At 40.7% G+C, this 19,126-nt stretch overlaps 1 protein-coding gene across 1 annotated transcript in view; it reads left to right on the forward strand.

Annotated features, from left to right (window-relative positions):
• ABCB10 (ATP binding cassette subfamily B member 10) overlaps positions 1–19,126 on the forward strand; it is a 35,799-nt gene that overhangs the window by 14,339 nt on the left and 2,334 nt on the right. Inside the window, exons 4-12 of the mRNA XM_077894336.1 lie at positions 1,385–1,519; positions 2,517–2,663; positions 3,651–3,786; positions 8,356–8,451; positions 9,620–9,829; positions 12,272–12,351; positions 14,106–14,286; positions 16,665–16,708; positions 19,023–19,057. Coding sequence (XP_077750462.1) covers positions 1,385–1,519; positions 2,517–2,663; positions 3,651–3,786; positions 8,356–8,451; positions 9,620–9,829; positions 12,272–12,351; positions 14,106–14,286; positions 16,665–16,708; positions 19,023–19,057 — 1,064 coding nt within the window. The remainder of the gene's footprint in view (positions 1–1,384; positions 1,520–2,516; positions 2,664–3,650; positions 3,787–8,355; positions 8,452–9,619; positions 9,830–12,271; positions 12,352–14,105; positions 14,287–16,664; positions 16,709–19,022; positions 19,058–19,126) is intronic.

Raw genomic sequence — 19,126 nt, forward strand, 5'->3', positions numbered from 1 at the left:
TTTGGGCACCAGAACCAGCAGGCCTACCCTAATTGAGTCACTGCCTCTGCATGTACCCTGCTGGACTGCATGACTTGTCTGCTCAAGGTGGATCATTGCATAAATTGAAAGTACCAAGCTCATTTCTGCTTCAGGGCCTTTGTGCACTTGCTTTTCCAAGACCCTTTTACATCTGAAATTGTCCTCTCTCTTACCCATTTTCTACCTAGGTCTCACCTTGGATAAAACTCCACATGGGTCAGGTATCTTTCAGGTGCCTGGAATAGCATGTGCTGTGTGTAGGCATTCAGTAACAAGCTGTTGAATAAGTAAATGAGTGAATGATTGGTTGATCCATCTATTACTGCACATTTCAGTCTGCAACTTTTCCTCAGTTTTTCAATAATCAGCTTTATGCTGATTATACTATTTTCTGTACAAATGAGATTTGACAGATTTAATAATTTGCTGAAGAGATGCTAGGGCCATTTAAAATCCAATCACTAGATTACAGGGTTGACAGGAAAACCCACTATGTTATTTCTATAGAAGTTGATTATTTCCTCTTTCAGTAACTCCAGTTGTTAGAAATTCCTTATGTTGAGTCCATGTCCATCCTGCTGAGACTTCATTCCTCTGAGCCATGGAAACAGCTCCAACTCTCTTTTCACTTGTTAGTTATGCCTCTCTACTGAGTCCTCTTTCATCTGTCATTTGATATGGTGGGTGTCTTTGCCATCTTGATCATTTCAATGAGACACGTGGCCCTGGTTGTTCAGTGCCTTTAAGGGGATCCAGACTTGAATACGGAAGTCATGGTGTGGTCTGGTCAGTTTGGAGCAGCCTGGGCCTCCTTCCTTTACTCCTGGCCTGTCTTCCTCTGCTCTGTGGTCGAACAGGGTGGTCTGCTGTATGCAGCACTGTGTCAGCAACAGTACAGCACTGGAGGGTAAAAATCCTTCCATCCTTTCTTCAACAGCTCTGTCACATTACCCCTGTGTCACATTACAACCTCAGCACATTATGCTGAGTTCTCATGGAGTTTTATGAAGATGTAGATATCCAAAAAGTTCTACCAAACAGGATGTACAACTTTGAGACAGCACCTTCAAACTTGCCTACTAATTTATTTTTTTTTTAAGATTTTATTTATTTATTCATGAGAGACACAAGAGAGGAGAGGCAGAGACACAGGCAGAGGGAGAAGCAGGCTCTATGCAGGGAGCCCGACACAGGACTCAATCCCGGGTCTCCAGGATCATGCCCTGGGCTGAAGGCGGTGCCAAACCACTGAACCACCCGGGCTGCCGTTGCCTACTAATTTAAATACATACCCTGATAAGAGGTAACGAGAATATCTTGCTCTTCTGTGTAACAAACCCCTTTTGGCTTTTGTTTTTTACAGTTTTTTGTGTCACCGAATCTGGCCACTTTTGTTTTGAGTGTGGTGCCTCCAGTATCCATACTTGCTGTGATTTATGGACGTTACCTACGGAAACTAACCAAAGTCACACAGGATTCCCTAGCACAAGCCACTCAGGTAAAGGCCCCTCCCCTGTGTGGTCTCCACTAGAACAAGCTCAGAGCCAAGGACTTGCAGGCAGACCCTAAGAAATGGACTTGGGCTTTTCAAAAAAAGTACTTACTTTTCCTTAAGTTAGTCCTCAAGGTCTTAGAAGCCTAAGATGCTCTCTGCCTTCTAGACTAGATGACTACCCATACCTTGGTATAGATCTCACTTGGCTGAACACTGTATGAATTCCTTAGTTCTTTACCATCACTATTTCCTAGAAGATGAAAAAGCTAATTATATTTTAAAAATAGTTTCTGCATAACAATCTGTCCTTCATTAATTAATAAGTAAAGCTTTGCAATGCTATCCAATATCGTATTTTTTTTAAGATTTTATTTATTTATTTGAGACAGAGAGAGAGAGAACACAAGTAGGGAGGAGGGTCAGAGGGAGAGGGAGAATCAAGTTCCCCACTGAGTGGGGAGCCTGATGTGGGGCTCTGTCCCAGGACCCCAATATTTATAAGACCTGAGGGGAAGGCAGACGTTTCACTGACTGACCCACCCAGGAACCCCCAATATTGTATTTATTAAAAATTAAAAATAACTGTTGCATTTTCATGTTACAAAAACCATGCATGTTTGTAATTGAAAATTTGAAAATATAAAGAAAAAAATAACATATATAACCCTGTCTCTCAGAATGAATCTTATTAACATTTTAGAGTCCTTTTTAATCTATCTTTTTTCTCTGCATAAAAATATATTTCAGTGTCTGTTTCTTAGCCCTCCTGTTTGCCTTTTTCTCTACATATGTATGATGTGTGTATGTATAAATATTTGTTTCCAAAAATAGGATTGTTCATACACTATGCTTTGTAACCTATGTCTGATTTAGTCATGTATCATGCATGAGCAGCTTTCTGCTGATAGTGCCTTAAAAATGAGAGACCCATTTTAACTTGCCTGTAGAAATCTTGTAATGTGACATTCCTCCCCTTGAAACGTATTTATTATTCTCCTAGCTAGCTGAGGAACGTATTGGAAATATAAGAACTGTTCGAGCTTTTGGGAAAGAAATGACTGAAATAGAGAAATACACCAGCAAAGTGGACTGTGTGATGCACTTAGCAAGGAAAGAGGCATTTGCTCGGGCTGGCTTCTTTGGAGCAGTAAGTAGATGATTTTGAAAAGTGCAAAGGATGGATGTTATGACTGAAAGACATTTGTATTCTGTGACTTTGCCATAAGTAGAAAATAATTCTATTCCACTTCAAGACTAGGCGTGAGCATTCATAAACTGTTTCTGTGAAAGAAGAGAAAAACTGCTACATGTAACAAAAAACAGTGGGTGGTAAGACCGAAACAGTGTGGGATCAGACAGCTTCCTGGTGTGGCCCAGACCACCTGTATCCACTTCACCTGGGAACTGGCTGGACACTCCAGACCTACGAATCAGAACCTCTGGGCTGGGGGCCAGCAATCTGTTTTAACAGGCCTCCGGGTCATTCTGATGCAGGCAGTGTGAGACCCACAGAGTATTAACCAAAATAACTTCAGTGTATTTCAAGAAAGAAGTATGACAAAATTGATCACATTGGTCACAACTCAAATACAACACAATTAGATAATCACCCTGAAGGGAAATCCATAGCATGTTCAAGTTGGAAAGAACTTCAGGTGATTCAATAATTATCATGATTTAGGGACACAGAGGCCCAGATAAGGCAGCACTGACCAGGGACCACACACCTAACGTCACTCAAGGCAGTTCAGAGAGATAGGATTCCATCTTCTTATCCAGCTTTGCTGGGGGTGTCAAATTAGAATATATAAATACATACATTAGCTATGTATTCATCTTCTCCTTAGAGAGGGAGTTCTTAATATTGTTTTTTTCCTTTGCAAACTGAATTGATTGAATAGGAATCTGGTGGGTGACTCAGCTTCTAGATTTTCATGTTGATGAGATTATTTCCTTCAATACTGCACTATTTCAGAAGTATTTTTGTATTTGAAATTCAGATAAAAACTTACTATTTTGGAAAAATCTTGTTGTAATAGTTAAATGCAAAAAAGGAAATTATAGGCCATGCTAATCCTTCTAGCGTTTAGGTCTCTGGTTCCCACCTGACATCTCTGTTTTCTTCATCTGACAGACAGGGCTCTCCGGGAACCTGATCGTGCTTTCTGTCCTGTACAAAGGAGGGCTGCTGATGGGCAGCGCCCACATGACCGTGGGTGAACTCTCGTCCTTCCTAATGTATGCTTTCTGGGTTGGATTAAGCATTGGAGGTACATAATTTAAATAGGCTTGGGAGTTACAAATTAAAAATCAGGTTATTGTTTCTGAAATAAAAATTTAACTTTCCCATTACATCACCTCTCATCTATTAACTTCAATTGAAAAAACATTTCCTAGAATGTTAGTCCAACTTGACTTTGAAAGAAGAAATAAAGATATGAATGTGTTCTTTCCATGAGGCAAGCAGTTCCTTAGCTAGGATATTGAGGATTTTTACAGGCCTCTGTGGCTCACTGAGCTCAGGGTCATACTGGAGCCATATTTTCCAACTTGCATGTTCAGACAGCTTGTTTGCTTTGGCCCTAGAATGTGAGGAGGAGGAAGGACAGTGACGAACAGGTGTGTACACAAAACCCACAGTCCTGTGGTAGTGGTTGTTTCACGACTGACAAATCACTAGGGAATAAAACTCCCTTTGTACAAAGTCAACCACATTCAAAACTGATGAATGGTCATAAAGTATAAATTAGAAAGTACATGGAACAGAGTTGTTTACTTTTATTAGGAATCTCTCAGAGTTCAGCTTTTTTTGTTCATTCCTGGCTAAAGGGAAGCAAGGTCTATGGAGACAAAGCTGTGTAAAATCTGTGAAGTTTTCTTTTCTGTACTTCTCCTACATGCCCAGCCAAAAAGGGGCAAGTGATTTCCTGCTTTTAGTTTCCTTTCTTTGAAAACTGAGATGGAAAGATTAGATAAATAAATAGCTTGAGATTTGATTAATGCAACTCTGGTATCCCGCAGTGTCACCTCAACCCGAGATTTTTATTGTCGGTGTTTAAAGGTAGAATCTTTTCCTTAAACATCTGCAGGCAAGTGAGGATATTTTCTAGACTGAGATTTCCAGAGATCCTGTTAAAATAGCCTGTTAGTTCTGCTGGCTGCTTTTGAAGAAGAACCTGCTTAAGACGGTTCAGGGTGCTGAGTGACTTGAGAAGTGAGTCGGTCTGGGAGGACCTGGTGATGTGCTGTTGCTTTTCTCTCCACCCCTGGGTTGAGCCTGCTGGGCTGCAGGGTCTCACGCCTGGGCGGTCATGGTCCTTCAAGACTTCTGGCCTGCCGCAGAGTAGATTTGCCTGCCCCACGTCCCTTCCCTGTGGCCTCTCTGCCCACATTCCATGCTTGACCACAATCAGCTTTCCTCCCCGGCCTTCCCTAATCTTATGTTTTCTGCCACAAGTTGAATTGATCTTTCTTAGTCTTTCTGCTTCTCCTGCCTGCTTTTCTCCAAACTATTTGACCTGATAGAAGCCATCTCTGTTTTGGTGTGCTCACTGCCTTACTTTTTGTCCTGACAATTCACAACTGTGTCTTGCACAGAAATAGTTTGGAAACACAGTTCTGTCTACTGGGAGTCCGTTACTTCTCTCATTTACGGAAGCTGCCTTTGAGGCTTTGTGCTCAAGGTTTGAGGATAACTTGGCTTTCTGAGCTGCAGGCTATCCCACAACTCTGGTCACTGTCTTGTATGATACCTGCCACTTGGTGATGGAGGGAGGAGAAAAGGTATAGGTAGATGTATAGAGATCTATTACCACACAATTTCCCCACATTTACAACCCACATAACTACATAAGACTATAGGAACTTAATTCAAGAAATTGAGTCGATTTTTAATGTTTTTGTGAATCTCACTCTTCAAAATAATGAATCTGCTAGCAAGAAATTCTATTTTATTTGTTAAATAAATAAGAATTTTCCAATGTTGTTTTCTGCTTAGAATTTCATAGTGAAAAATAAAAACAAATTCTACTTACGTTCTTTGCTGAGAGAGCATTAGAATTACTGTTTGAAGAAAAGTATGCCTATTTGTTTTGTTCAGAGAATGCACTTACATCTTCCTGCTGAACCCCAATCTCTTGTTTCTTACTTATTTTTATTGAGTTGAAATTCACATAACATAAAATTAACCATTTTAAAGTTTACAATTCAATGGTATTTTGTACATTCACAGTTTTGTATAACCACTACCTCACCTTAGTTCCAAAATATTTTTGTCACCTCAAAAGAAAATCCCATAGTCATTAAGCATCTGTCTCCATATCCCTCCCTCCCTCAGCCCCTGGCACCACAGCTTGCTTTGTGTCTACATGTATTTACTTTAGTCCATATAAATGGAATCATATAATATGTGGCCTGGTATGTTTGGCTTCTTTGACTTAGCCTGATGTTTGCAGAGTTTACCCACACTGTAGCATAGGTTGATACTTTATTACTTTCTCTGACTGAATACTACTACGTTGTATGGATAGACCACATGTTGTTTATCCAGGGCCATTTTGTTTTGTTTCTATTTTCCAGAGTCTAAACTATGTTGAACTATTTCCGACTCCTTCCTGCCTTCCTTTTTTTAATTAATAGAATTTTTTTCGATAAATTCTACACTTGATCTTAGCCAAAAAGCCGAGAAGCGATTCGATAAATTCTAGATTGAGGAGAAAAGTATAGAGTTCCCACATATTCCCTGCTTCTACGCAAGCACAGCCTCCCTCACTATCAACATCTCCCACCACAGTGATACGTTTGTTATGATTGATGAACCAACAGTGACATGTCATTATCACCCCAAGTCCATAATTTATATTATATTCACTGGTGTCATATATTCTATTCGTGTGGACATGTATCTATCATTACAGTATCACACAGAATCCTTTCATTGCCCTAAAAATCCTCTGTGCTCTCCCTATTCCTTCCTTCCCCTTACATCTCACAACCACTGATCTTTTTACTGTCTCCATAGTTTTGCCTTTTCCAGGATGTCATATAGTTCAGATTGGCATCTTTCATTTAGTAAATAGCATTTAGGGTTCATGTCTTTTCAGGGCTTGATAGCTCATTTCTTTTTAGCACTAATATTTCATTGTCCGATGTACCACAGTTTATTTGTCCATCACATATTGCAGGACCTCTTGGTTATATCCAAGTTTTGGCAATTATAAATAAAGATGCTATACATATCCATGTGCAGGTTTTGGTGTGGACATAAACTTTCACCTTCTCTGGGTAAACGCAAAGGAAATGAGATTGCTGGATCGTACATATGGCAAGAGTATGTTTAGTGTAAGAAATTGCCTTCCAAAGGGGCTGTACCATTTTGCATTTCTGCCAGCAATGAATAAGGATTCCTGATGCTCCACATCCTCACCAGCTTTTTGTGTTGTCAGGATTTTGGAGTTTTGTCATTCTATTGGGTGTGCAGTGGTATCTCACTATTGTTTTATTTGCATTTCCCTGATGACATATGATGTGGACCTATGTATGCTTATTTGTCATCCTTAGTGAGGCCTTTATGTTCAGATCTTTTATCCATTTTTCAGCTGGGTTGTTTGTTTTCATATTGTTGAGTTTTAATGAGTTCTTCTTATATTGTGGTTATCTGTCCTGTATCAGGTATGTCTTTTACAAATATTTTCTCCCAATCTATGGATTGCCTTCTCATTCTTTTTGGAGAGCACAAGTTTTTAATTTTAATGAAGTCAAATATATCAGCTCTTTCTTACATGGATTATATGTTTGGTGGTGTATCTACAAAGTCATCACCAAACCCAAGGTCATTTAGGATTTCTCCTATAGTATCTTTTAAGAGTTTTATAGCTTTGTTTTTACATTTAAGTCTATGATCCATTTTGAGTAATTTTTGTGAAGGATGTGAGGTCTGTGTCTGGATTCTTTTTTTTTTTTTTTTTTTTTTTGCATATGTATGAATGTCTAATCGTTCCAGCATCACTTGTTGAAAAAAGTATCCTTTCTTTATTGAATTGCCTTGGCTCACTTGTCAAAGATTAGTTGACTATATTTTTCTGGATCTTTTTCTGCCCAGTGCAATTTTAATTTAACCTGAAGAGTTTAAGCCACTGTATTTTGCCCAAATTTCCACAAATATATGCACAAAAATACCTTTAAAAGAATATGTGAATTGCATTTTTGCAGCATCCTTTCTCAGGGAAAGTGTTACAAGTATATAGTTGATATAGCCTAGTGTACTTGGAGTTTGTTTGCTTTAAAGTCATTAATTAATTCATAGTTCAAAGGTGACTTTAAAAAGAGATTGTTGTAATCTTTAACATTTCCAAATTCCTTTTCAGTTTTTAGTCTAGTAAAAGTTCTCTTTGTTGAGTGCCTGAAACGGGGGGTTTGATTTTGTGGATTGAATTTAAAATGAATATTGGGATGTTTTATATTCCTTTTAAGTAAGCATTATATTTTATTTATATGCTATGTTTTTCGACTAGGTAGATTTTCTCTATAACACTGTGGTTTTAATTCAGTGGTTGACTACTATTATGGCTATATGCATTTGTAAATTCCCAATCAAACATTTAATCTTTATTAGAAATCAGTGAAATTGGAGGAGGAGGAGTTGAGGGCAAACAAGGGTATGGGACAGAGAGAATGTTGAATATTCCCTCTGGTTTCCCAGGTTGTGCCTCAAATCCTTTTTTGAAAGTTAACAAATTTTATATTAAAAGCAAATTATTATTACTATTCACATAGAACAAGGAGTAGCAGTTGGTTGCTTCCTGGCATCAGTGATGGTTATGTTTGCTTCTTGTCCTTAGGTCTGAGCTCTTTCTACTCGGAGCTGATGAAAGGGCTGGGTGCTGGGGGACGCCTCTGGGAGCTCCTTGAGAGAGAGCCTGAGCTGCCTTTTAATGGTGGGTCTCCCATGGGTGTGTTCTTTGCTGGGATTAAACAAATGTGGCTTTGGACAGTTAGACCAACTTCCTGCTTTACCTGTGAAGGATAAGCGTGATATAGATGTCATCCCTGCTACACAGCAGAAAAGGGTAATCGGGTATGCAATGAGAGAGGAAGGATGGTGCCAGGCGCTGCTGCGGGGCAGAGGATGGCCCTGGAAGCACGGGGGCTGACCTTACAGTGTGCTGTCCCTGCAGGTGATTCATTACCACCAACAGCAGGAAGGAAACAAGTGCCCCCTGGGGGTGCAAATAGGAGGGGCTTTGGCGAGTCCACCAGATTCATCTTCTGGAGTGATTTTGATGTTGGGGTGGGGGGGTGGGGGGTGGGGGAAGACAGATCGCACAATATAAAAGCCTCTAAATTTCTGGGCTTTGGGGATTGGGCTCCCCAAAGGAATGCTGGTGTTAATTGACTAGAGCCATCTTTATCAATTCCTTTCTTGGAAGCTTGTACTCGGGAGAGCTGTGTGGCCTGGAGCAGTAACCACTCCTCCCTCACTGACTCCCAGGACATTGTTGCTTAGCCTCAGACCATGAGTGAAAGCCCAGTATTCTCTAGTGTGACAGGCTAGAGGAAATAAACCCAGCTGAAAGAGATTGAGCAACTTCTCTCAAGTCATTAGCAAGGCAGTACCAAGCTCTGAAGCTGTTGTGCAAGGCCCTTCCATTTACCATCATTCTCTCAAAATATTTAGAGTAGGTAAGATAAACCCTGGACCTAGGGAACTACAGAGGTAGTGGCACAGAGAGGAAAGGCAATTGGGTTTGAAACCAGACTGTTCCGCAGGTGGAAACTAGCTAAACTAACTCTACTACCTGTCAGCTTGGACAGTTGGTTGTCTCTGAGACAGTGTCCTGTCAGTAAACCTGGAGCAGTTATCTCTGCCTCTTCGAGATGAGAGAATGGATAAACACATATATATAGTGCCTTATACAGAGTGGGTGCAGACCAGGCTCAAGGTAAGCAATAGACAGAGGCTTCTTCCTGCCAGCCCAGGCTCATACTCCAGTACAGCATGGGAACTGTGGTCAGGTCCCATCTGTAGTCAGGCAAATGGGAGAACAGAGTTCTGCTGTCAGCTTGATCTTTGCGTGACGTGACTAATATTCCATCTTGTTTCAGAAGGGGTCATTTTAAACAAGGAGAGCTTCCAGGGCACTTTGGAGTTTAGGAACGTGCATTTTGCCTATCCAGCTCGCCCAGAGGTGCCCATATTCCAGGATTTCAGCCTTTCTATCCCATCAGCATCAGTCACAGCGCTGGTTGGCCCAAGTGGTTCTGGCAAGTCAACAGTGATATCCCTCCTGCTGAGGTTGTATGACCCCATTTCTGGTGAGTGGTTCATCACACTGTGGGGGGAGGACTCTCTAGAACCCTCTACTTGGATGTTCTAAGAGAGGACCAAATTATGCAGAGAGTTTGTAGTATCAGAGTCTTGAAGTGCCAGATGGCCTTTGTGTAAGGGAGTTGTTCCCAGGAAAGAACTCCCTTATACAAAGGTGTCCCTTTTAAATGTACACAGAAGGGATGCCCGGGTGGCTCAGCGGTTGAGCGTCTGCCTTTGGCTCAGGGCATAACCCCAGAGTCCCGGGATCGAGTCCCACATCAGGCTCCCTGCATGGAGCCTGCTTCTCGCTCTGCCTGTGTCTCTGCCTCTCTCTCTGTCTGTGTTTCTCATAACTAAATAAATAAAATCTTAAAAAAAAAAAATAAGTGTATACAGAAGACCTGTCACTCAGTTTGTATATTTCGTGTCCGGCCTCTTCAAGCCCCTGTGACTTCCTGAATTCTGCCTCCACTTGCCCCATGCTGGTGTCTCCTTTGACACCCGCTCTCCCGGGAGAGGACGAGCAAGGCTGCTCCACAGCTACACGATGGCGCCCCATCCCATGTGTGGCTGAGCATCACCGGCCACCACCAGTGGCACTGTGGAGAGGCAGCCACTCAGCTTGTAAAGCTTCTCTGGGAGCCTTCAGGCCACGTCTGCCCATTAGTTGCCCTGTGGCTAGTGTGCAGACAGGTAGTTTGGCAGTTGGTGATTCACTTCTATGTAATTGCTTTATTGAAGCTATTTTGAGGTAGTAGGGATTTTCTTAATGGATTTTTCTTGTTCTGGTATTTTTAACTGAATTATAGCATCTTTTAGAGTTAAGAACCTGTTACTTTATTTCTTTATATTCTTTGTTAATTAAGATATAATTAACATATAACATTGGTTTCAGATGTGCAACATGATTCACTATATTGTGAATATGATTACATATATTGTGAAATGTCAAGTTAACATCCATCACCATACATAATTATAAAGTTTATATCCTTCTTTATATCAGAGCCTGGAGTAGATAGTCCATATTAATGGATTTAGTTTTGGACTGAGAAAACAATGATGTTTCTTAGCAAGAAAATGACTGTTATTAAAAAAATTTTATTAATTTAAAATCAGTATGTCTTGTGGTCTCTGTATCTGTACTTTTTGGTTAAAACCATGAGAGAGGGCAGCCCAGGTGGCTCAGCAGTTTAGTGCTGCCTTCAGCCTAGGGCCTGATCCTAGAGACCTGGGATCAAGTCCCACGTTGGGCTCCCTGCATGGAGCCTGCTTCTCCCTTCTGCCTGTGTCTCTGCCTCTCTCTCTCTGTGTCTCTCATGAATGAATAAATAAAATCTTAAAAAAAAAAAAAAAAACATGAGAGAGCTGGTTATGTGCCAGATAATTATTTGATTTGCAGATCCTGACCCATAGAGTCACTGACTATATTAAAATGGGTGTTAACTATACTGTTTGCCTCTGGAATCCCTGTTTTGATTCACCCTACTTGCTATAAAACTCTGAATTTAGAAAAAATCCTAGTTAGGTGGATGCAAAGCAAGTCAAAATATGAAGCCTCTAGTTTCTTTCTCATGGTGGATCAATCAAGGAGAAAAGAAACTACATGTAAATTCCAGCCTTGCACAGACTATAGAACCTTTGTACTTTTTAAGTTAAAGACCTTGGGTTGTTGCCAGTTTGTGAAAGTTTACAGCTGGCTTGTATAATTCCATACCACTGACGGAGAAAGCATGGCATTTCTTAGTCACCGTCATGGTCATCCCCAAGCATTATTGAGTTCCCTCTGTGTTACAGAATTAATTCTGTTACCTAGGATCAGAGAATTACATTGGATTGTTTACAAGCTCTGCTATAGTATCAGATTCTTGGTAATAATAATAATGATTCTTTTCCAACTGCATCTATGCAGGAAGGAATATTTGAAGGAGTAATAAAAGAGCTAAAAACGTCACTGGCAGATTTGAATTTCTAGGACAGTTCTCAAAACTTCACCACAGAACCAGGCCTTCACGGTATATGCTGATACTGACAGGGTCAGGAAACTCCAGGGTTGGGCAGCCACTGTCCTCGGTGCCAGCTTCAGAACTGTGCCACCACTGCCCGTATTTATGCCAGCAAGTGGACATCACACTGCTTGCCCCCTTCCATGGACCTTGCTTCCAAATCAGTTTTGCACAAGTGAATCTTCTCGGGAGCCCTGAATAACTCCAGAAAGGAAGTCATTGCAGCAAAGTGAGGAGCTGGATGAGTGAATTAGTGGATGGGCTAGTCAGTAGACAGGGAAATTCCGTGAACTATGTTGATATTAGATTCTGTTTGGAGATTTTGAGTGTACTTTTGATCTTTAAAAGAACTGAATGTGGAATTTTTCCACCAGATCCCTTCTGTGTTTACATTAGTCTTAGCTCCATGACACTCTGTGACTTTCCTCTCCTCTCTACAAGGAACAATCAGTCTTGATGGCCATGATATCCGTCAGCTAAATCCAGTCTGGCTGAGATCCAGGATTGGGACAGTGAGTCAGGTAGGAAGAGAGGCTTCTGTTTTTATTATACTGCCTTTAAAATTTGATTTTATTATTTATTGTTCCTTAGACTTGAACCTCTTAAAAGAGAAGGGATGGAAACTCTCCAGATGTACTAAACTAATCTCAAATGGCATGTTTTTTAAGGTTTGTAAATAGTGCTATATCCTCTTCAGGATATTATTACCTTAAACACTTGAACCAGTTGAAACTGGCTTTTTATCAAAAGCTGGGCGCTAGTGTTACTTTGTAGTGCAAGTAGTCCAGAGGATAGCAAGAAAATGATAGAACTGTTTAGCTTTTACTGACTCTTCCACAATTCCCATTCTCATCACCGGCACAGTGGTCTACTGTTTTACATAATGGGTTTCAGGGATAAGCAAGCAAAGATTATGGCAAGGGCCAGGGTCTCCTTGCAAAGAGGTTGCAGATTTCAAGGCAGAATGTTAGTGTAATATGTCACTTTAATGAGACTGTTTTCATGAGACCATTTGGTGCAGGGAAATTTTGACGCAGCTGTTTATATTCTATTACCAGGCTGCATGCATGGCAGACAAACCTGAGCCTTCCTTCATTTCTGAGCCTCTCCCTCTAATGAGCTTCCTCTCAGACCTCACCCTCACCCCACTCCACTAGGTGGGGAGCAGGGGTGGTGGTGATGGGGACTGCTTGGTAGTTTAAGTATATCAACAGTGTATATTGTTTAGGGATGGAGAAAAGAAGCTGGAGGTTTATTTGCTTTTTTAGGACTATTCCACAGGGTCCAGTTAAAATGTCATGTTCCCATCTGGTTTGTGTATATTTCAAAAAGTAACGAATAGAGATGGATTCCCCCTTCATCCTTAGTGGGAAGTTTGCAGCTGGAAAATACAGATGGATCCAGCACCTTCCATACCTGACAGTTCCTAAGGGAGGGAGCTTACATTTATGAAGTATCTACTATGTGCCAGGCACCTGCCATGGGATCTCATTTCCTGCAATATAATGATGAAATCAATCCTGTTCATGGAAAAACATGAATTTTTCAGAAGTCATCTGTGTGAATTTATGGAGAATGAGGAAGTAGAATCAAAATAGTATAAAGTTGGGCACCTGGGTGGCTCAGTTGGTTGAGCATCTGACTCTTGGTTTCAGCTCCGGTCTTGAGATTGAGCCCCAAGACAGATTACATGCTCAGTGTGGAGTCTGCTTGTCCCTCTCCCTCCCCCTCTGCTCCTTGCTGCCGCCCCCCCCATTCACGTGTATGTGCGCATGTCATCTTGTTCTCTCTCTCTCTCCAATAAATACATAAATAATATTTTTTAAAAAATAGTATAAAGTTGACCCTTGAACAACATGGGTTTGAACTGCGTGGGACCACTTATACATGGTTTTTTATGGTACAGTACCGTAAATGTATTTTCTTTCTTATGATTTCTTAATATTTTCTTTTCTTGCTTTATTGTAAGAATACAGTATAGAATATATATAATACATAAAAGATGCATTAATCAACTATTTATGTTATTAGTAAGGCTTCCAGTCAACTGTAGGCTATTAGTGGTTAAGTTTTGGGGAGTTCAAAAGTTATACTCAGATTTTCAACGGCACCCCTAACCCTCATGCTATTTATTCAGCTGCCAACTGTGTATTCTTTGGGAGGAATTTAATAGTTGCTTAGATATAAGTACTTTTTAAGCTTCACTACATTTCCTAAACATGTTTGAAGTCTGTTCTGAAATTTGCAATAAATATGTTTTGTTTCCAATTTGCAGGAACCAATTTTGTTTTCTTGCTCCATTGCTGAGAACATTGCTTATGGTGCTGATGACCCTTCCTCAGTGACTGCCGAGCAGATACAGAGAGTGGCTGATGTAGCCAACGCAGGCACTTTCATCCGAAACTTCCCCCAAGGATTTAACACTGTGGTCGGAGAAAAGGGTGTTCTCCTTTCAGGTACCTTTTTGTTACTGCTTGGCAGCAAAAACTCTCTGCTCCAAATAACTCCGCAGTGTTTCATATAGCAGTATTAACTTCTAATTAGGCTTTTGTTCATGATGTTAGCCTTTCCACTTTCTAAAATCTTTTTTGTGTGTGGATAGCCCCCCAGTTTCCTTCACTTTCTACCCCAAAGGTGCTCCCAAATATCCACGGAGTGTTCACTGAGCAGTACTCAACCATAGCAGCTTTTTCTCTCTTGAGGAAAAAAAAATGTTTTGCAGCTTGAGATCCTTAAAAATTGCAGAAAATAAGACAGATATCGGGTGGCAGGATGATTTGTTCAGGGAGCGGGGGCTGTAAATCTGGAGCAGAACTGAAATTGAAGTACTTTGTACTTTACGTGTTAGACCAGAGGTCCACAAACTTTCCCATAAAGGGCCGCAGAGTAAATATTTTAGATTTTATGAGCCACATGTGGTTTCTGTCACATATCCTTTGTTGATTTTTTTTTTAAAAAACAATCCTTTAAAACTGTGAAAACCACTCTTAAATTGAGAGCCGTGCACAAACAGGCCCTGGCCCCAATCTGGCTCACAGCGCCGTGTGCCGTGCCCTGTGCCAGACACATGCAGGACTTTGAGGCTCAGTTGCTGTTCCCTGGGATGTTAGAGCACATCAGAGCACATTGCATTATGGGTGCCATATTTTCAGGAGGGAAAGAGAAAACTTGTATTCTATTGCTTTAGAGTGCAGTAGTGGGATCAATGAATAGACTTAAAGGGAAATACATTTCTGGGTAAACATGGATAATGTTTTCATTACAATTATTGGCATGTGCTCACTTCCATGGAATGAGCTCTCTGTCCCTGGAAGCATCTGAGCAGAGGACAGATGCCTCCATGTCAGAGTGAAGGTGGCTGGGTTGAGCTAGAGCAATAGTCCTTTCCAACTCAAAACTTTTTGCTTCAGGTTAGACCACAGAAAATTTAACACAAGACATGTTTTTATTGTGTATGATTTTTTTTAAAACAATAGGCAGTGGATGAAAAAATGTTTTTGATAGATTTGCGAGATTCCAGCAGTAGAATCATACATTGCTGTGTAAAAGTGAACTGCTCTGGCATTTCTGAAACACGCCCTCAAATAGAAAACCAGTTTCTGCTGCTCATGGTGACATTATTGAGCATCAGGATGTGGAGCTGGGAGCTACCTCACTCTGTCCAACAAGCATGTCACCTTGTCCCCTGGAATAGATTCTGTATGTCCTTCCCTCTACCAGGATTTTCAAGCTTACATTTCAGAGTGAAATAGCCAAAAGTTTCAACCCATGCTCACTTTCTGGAAGGAAGGAAGAAAGGACATCTAGTGATAGATTCCCAGTGTACTGATTGGTACTGAGGATTTCTCAGAGCCGACCTGAAGTCCTCAACTGGCTACTCGACCAGCCCATCTCAGAGCACTCAGACACCCTCACCGACTTGGGGGGATCCAAAACAAAGGGATGTCCCTGGTTTCCTTGTTGTGAGCACAGGGCTGCCTATTTGAGGACAGCTTTTAGGAGCACCATATGTTTCAGATGTAATATGATGAAATGCACATTTCAATTGTAATTTAATTTCGGTTCATCATTTGATGAGCTTCTCTTAGATGAAGTAATATAATACAATTACTATTAATAAGTATTTCATCCAATAAAATCAACCAAAAGAGGAATGTTTTCATCACCAAAAATAGAGTGAGTTTTCTAAAACAAAGTAAGTCGGGAGGAGCCCTGAGTACTGGTGTCTGAGACTCTACTCGTGGTAACTTGGGAGTCCTGTGCCCTGGAGGAAAGGAGAGAGGGTGCTGTAAGGCAAAGTGGAGGAAGGGAATTATCATAGATGTTCTGCCTACTGCTGTGCCATCTGCATTTGCCCACTCCCAGCCCCCAGTTTCTTCCCTTGCTTTTAGTAGAATTTGAGTTCTAAAAGGGAAGGATTAAAGTGGGTTACTCAGACCTTGGCTCTGCCACTTACCAACTGTGAGACCTGGGACTGGGTTATTTTGTGCCTTGGTTTTTCATCTGTGAAAAGGGAATAATTACAGGATCTACGTCATAGGACTTTTTTTTTTTTTTTTAAGATTGAATGAGATAACATTGTAATGCATTTAGACAATGCCTGGTACATAGGAACTCCTCAAGAAATGTTAGCTATGACAATTGCTATTAATTTTGAGTTTGATGAGGAGACAATATATTTTAAAAATAGGTTTCCTTTCTACTGTCCATCTCAGCTGTGACTAACCGGAAGAAGCTGTCTTCAAATTGCCACTAAGCTTATCAGAAAAACCTATTACCAAGAATTTTTGTTTAGGCTTTCACGTTTAAAAAAAATATATATTGTCATTGTCAGGTGGGCAGAAACAACGGATTGCAATTGCCCGTGCTCTACTTAAGGTAAGCTTGAAGCCACTTGGCTGGAATATTTCTATCATTTTTAATTTAGAGGCCTTATAATTTATAATTTACTATTCTTCTTCCCGTTTTTTTAGAGGGGGAGGGTAGATATATGGTTGATAGTTGCCATGAAAAATGAGTTGGGAATTCCACTGAGTAAATGTTGTCCTGATTTAACAAGTATTTCTTAGGTATTAAGAGCCCATACTGTGGTAGGGTTGTTGGAGGGAGAAAAGTTTAACACATGGACCTTCTGTCAAGAAGTATATGGTCTTGGGACGCCTGGGTGGCTCAGTGGTTGATCGTCTGCCGTTAGCTCCGGGATCGAGTCCCACATCGGGTTCCCTACATGGAGCCTGCTTCTCCCTCTGCCTATGTCTTTGTCTCTCTCTCTGTGTCTCTCATGAAAAAATAAATAAAAATCTTTTAAAAGCAAGTAAGCTAGCATATGGTCTAACGAGTGTAACAATGATTATATCAAAATATTGAAACAATACAAGTATGATTCCTTGTATAATCTATAGTCCACTGCTAAATTTAGTAGTATAGACTGGAAATACTTACACAAGACTCCTAAGAGGAGAGGGAAAGCCATTTCAGCTGAAGGCCCCAGACATTGCAGTTTTTAGGAAATGCCAGCATTCCCCTTTATTGTATAACTACTCCCCTCGGATTTATAGGTGATGTTTTTTTTTAAAAAAAAAAAAACAGCTTTATCGAAGCATACCATAAAAATTACCAGTTTTAAATATACTCTTCAGTAACTTTCAGTAAATGTACAGTTGTTCAACCATCACAGTCCAATTTTAGAACATTTCTGTCACTCCACACAGATCCCTTGCACCCCCTTGCAGTCTTTTCCCATTTCCACCCTCGTCCCAGGCTGCCACGAAGGTACTGTCTGTCTGTCTGGATTTGCCTTTCTGGGCATTTCAGATAAATGGAGTCAAACAAGATGTGACCTTTGCATATAATCTCTTTTGCTAGTATAATGTTTGTTTGTTTAAGCGGGAAAGGGCATAAGGAGTAGGAGAGACAGAATCATAAGCTGGCCCCACTCCCAGCATGGAGCCTAATGCAGAGCTCCATCTCATGACCCTGAGATCATGACCTGAGTCAAAATCAAGAGTCAGATGCTCAACCAACTGAGCCACTCAGGCGTTCCACTAGTATAATGTTTTGGAGGTGTGTCCATGTCGCAGCCTACACCTGTCCTTTACTTCTTTCTCTGGCTGAGCAGTATTCCTCTGTGTGGGCACAATAGGACTCGCTTATCTGTTTGCCAACTGATGAACATTTAGGTTGTTTCCAGGTTGGGACTATTGTGAATCATGCTGCTGTGAGCAAGTAGTGGACAAGCTTCTGTTTGGACATATATTTACATTTCTTCTCAGCAACTTCCTAGGCACAGCTAGAATTTAATGTGTTAGAGACATTAGTTGACGACCTTTTCTGTTTTATGTGATACTCTTAACTATAAGCAGGATCTTTTTTTTAAGATTTTATTTATTTATTCATGAGAGAGACACACACACACAGAGAGAGAGAGAGAGAGAGAGGCAGAGGGAGAAGCAGGTTCCTCACAGGGAGCCCGATGTGGGACTCAATCTCGGGCCCCCAGGATCATGCCCTGGGCTGAAGGCGGTGCTAAACCGCTGAGCCACCCGGGCTGCCCTATAAGCAGGATCTTGAGAGTCTAGACTCTGTCTCACTCACTTTAGATCCCTGCCTCACACTGCTAGTTGATTGGCCAGCAGGATAAAACTGCATCATCTACAATGTCCAGTCCAGTGACACCTGTGATATTGGTTCAGAGTCAGCTCTAACTTTTCCATTTATGCACTTATCTCAGACACTTAGGAGTTTATGCTTTTCTTATTTGTAGCAGCTTTATTGTGATATAATTTACATCCTATACAGTTCACCCATTTAAATTGTGCAGTTCAGTGGGCTTCTGTGTATTCTGAGTTGTATCTATCACCATCATCAATTTTAGAACATTTTCATCACCCCAGAAAGAGATGCTTGATCCTTTACTAGTCACACATGACCTCCTCTCTTATTTCTCTGTTGACCCCAGCTGCAGGTAAACACTTACCTACTCTTTGTAGATGTGCCTGTTCTGAACATTTCCTATAAATGGAGTCCTACAATATGTGGCATTTTGTATCTGGCTTCTTTTACTTAGCAGAGTGTTTTCAAGGTTCATCCACATTGTATCCTGTATCAGTACTTCATTTCTTTTTATTACTGAGAGTTTGTGTTTTTATCATAAATTGTGTTCCTTTTCTTTTTGATATTTCTCTTTTTTCAGAATCCCAAAATTCTTCTCCTAGATGAAGCAACCAGGTGAGGAGATCTTAACACTATGTGTGCCTGTATAAGCCAAATTCTTCCTTTACCAAAAACTTATTATTC

Source organism: Canis aureus, chromosome 4 (genome assembly GCF_053574225.1).
Source record: "Canis aureus isolate CA01 chromosome 4, VMU_Caureus_v.1.0, whole genome shotgun sequence".
In the NCBI taxonomy this organism is placed as follows: Eukaryota; Metazoa; Chordata; class Mammalia; order Carnivora; family Canidae; genus Canis; species Canis aureus.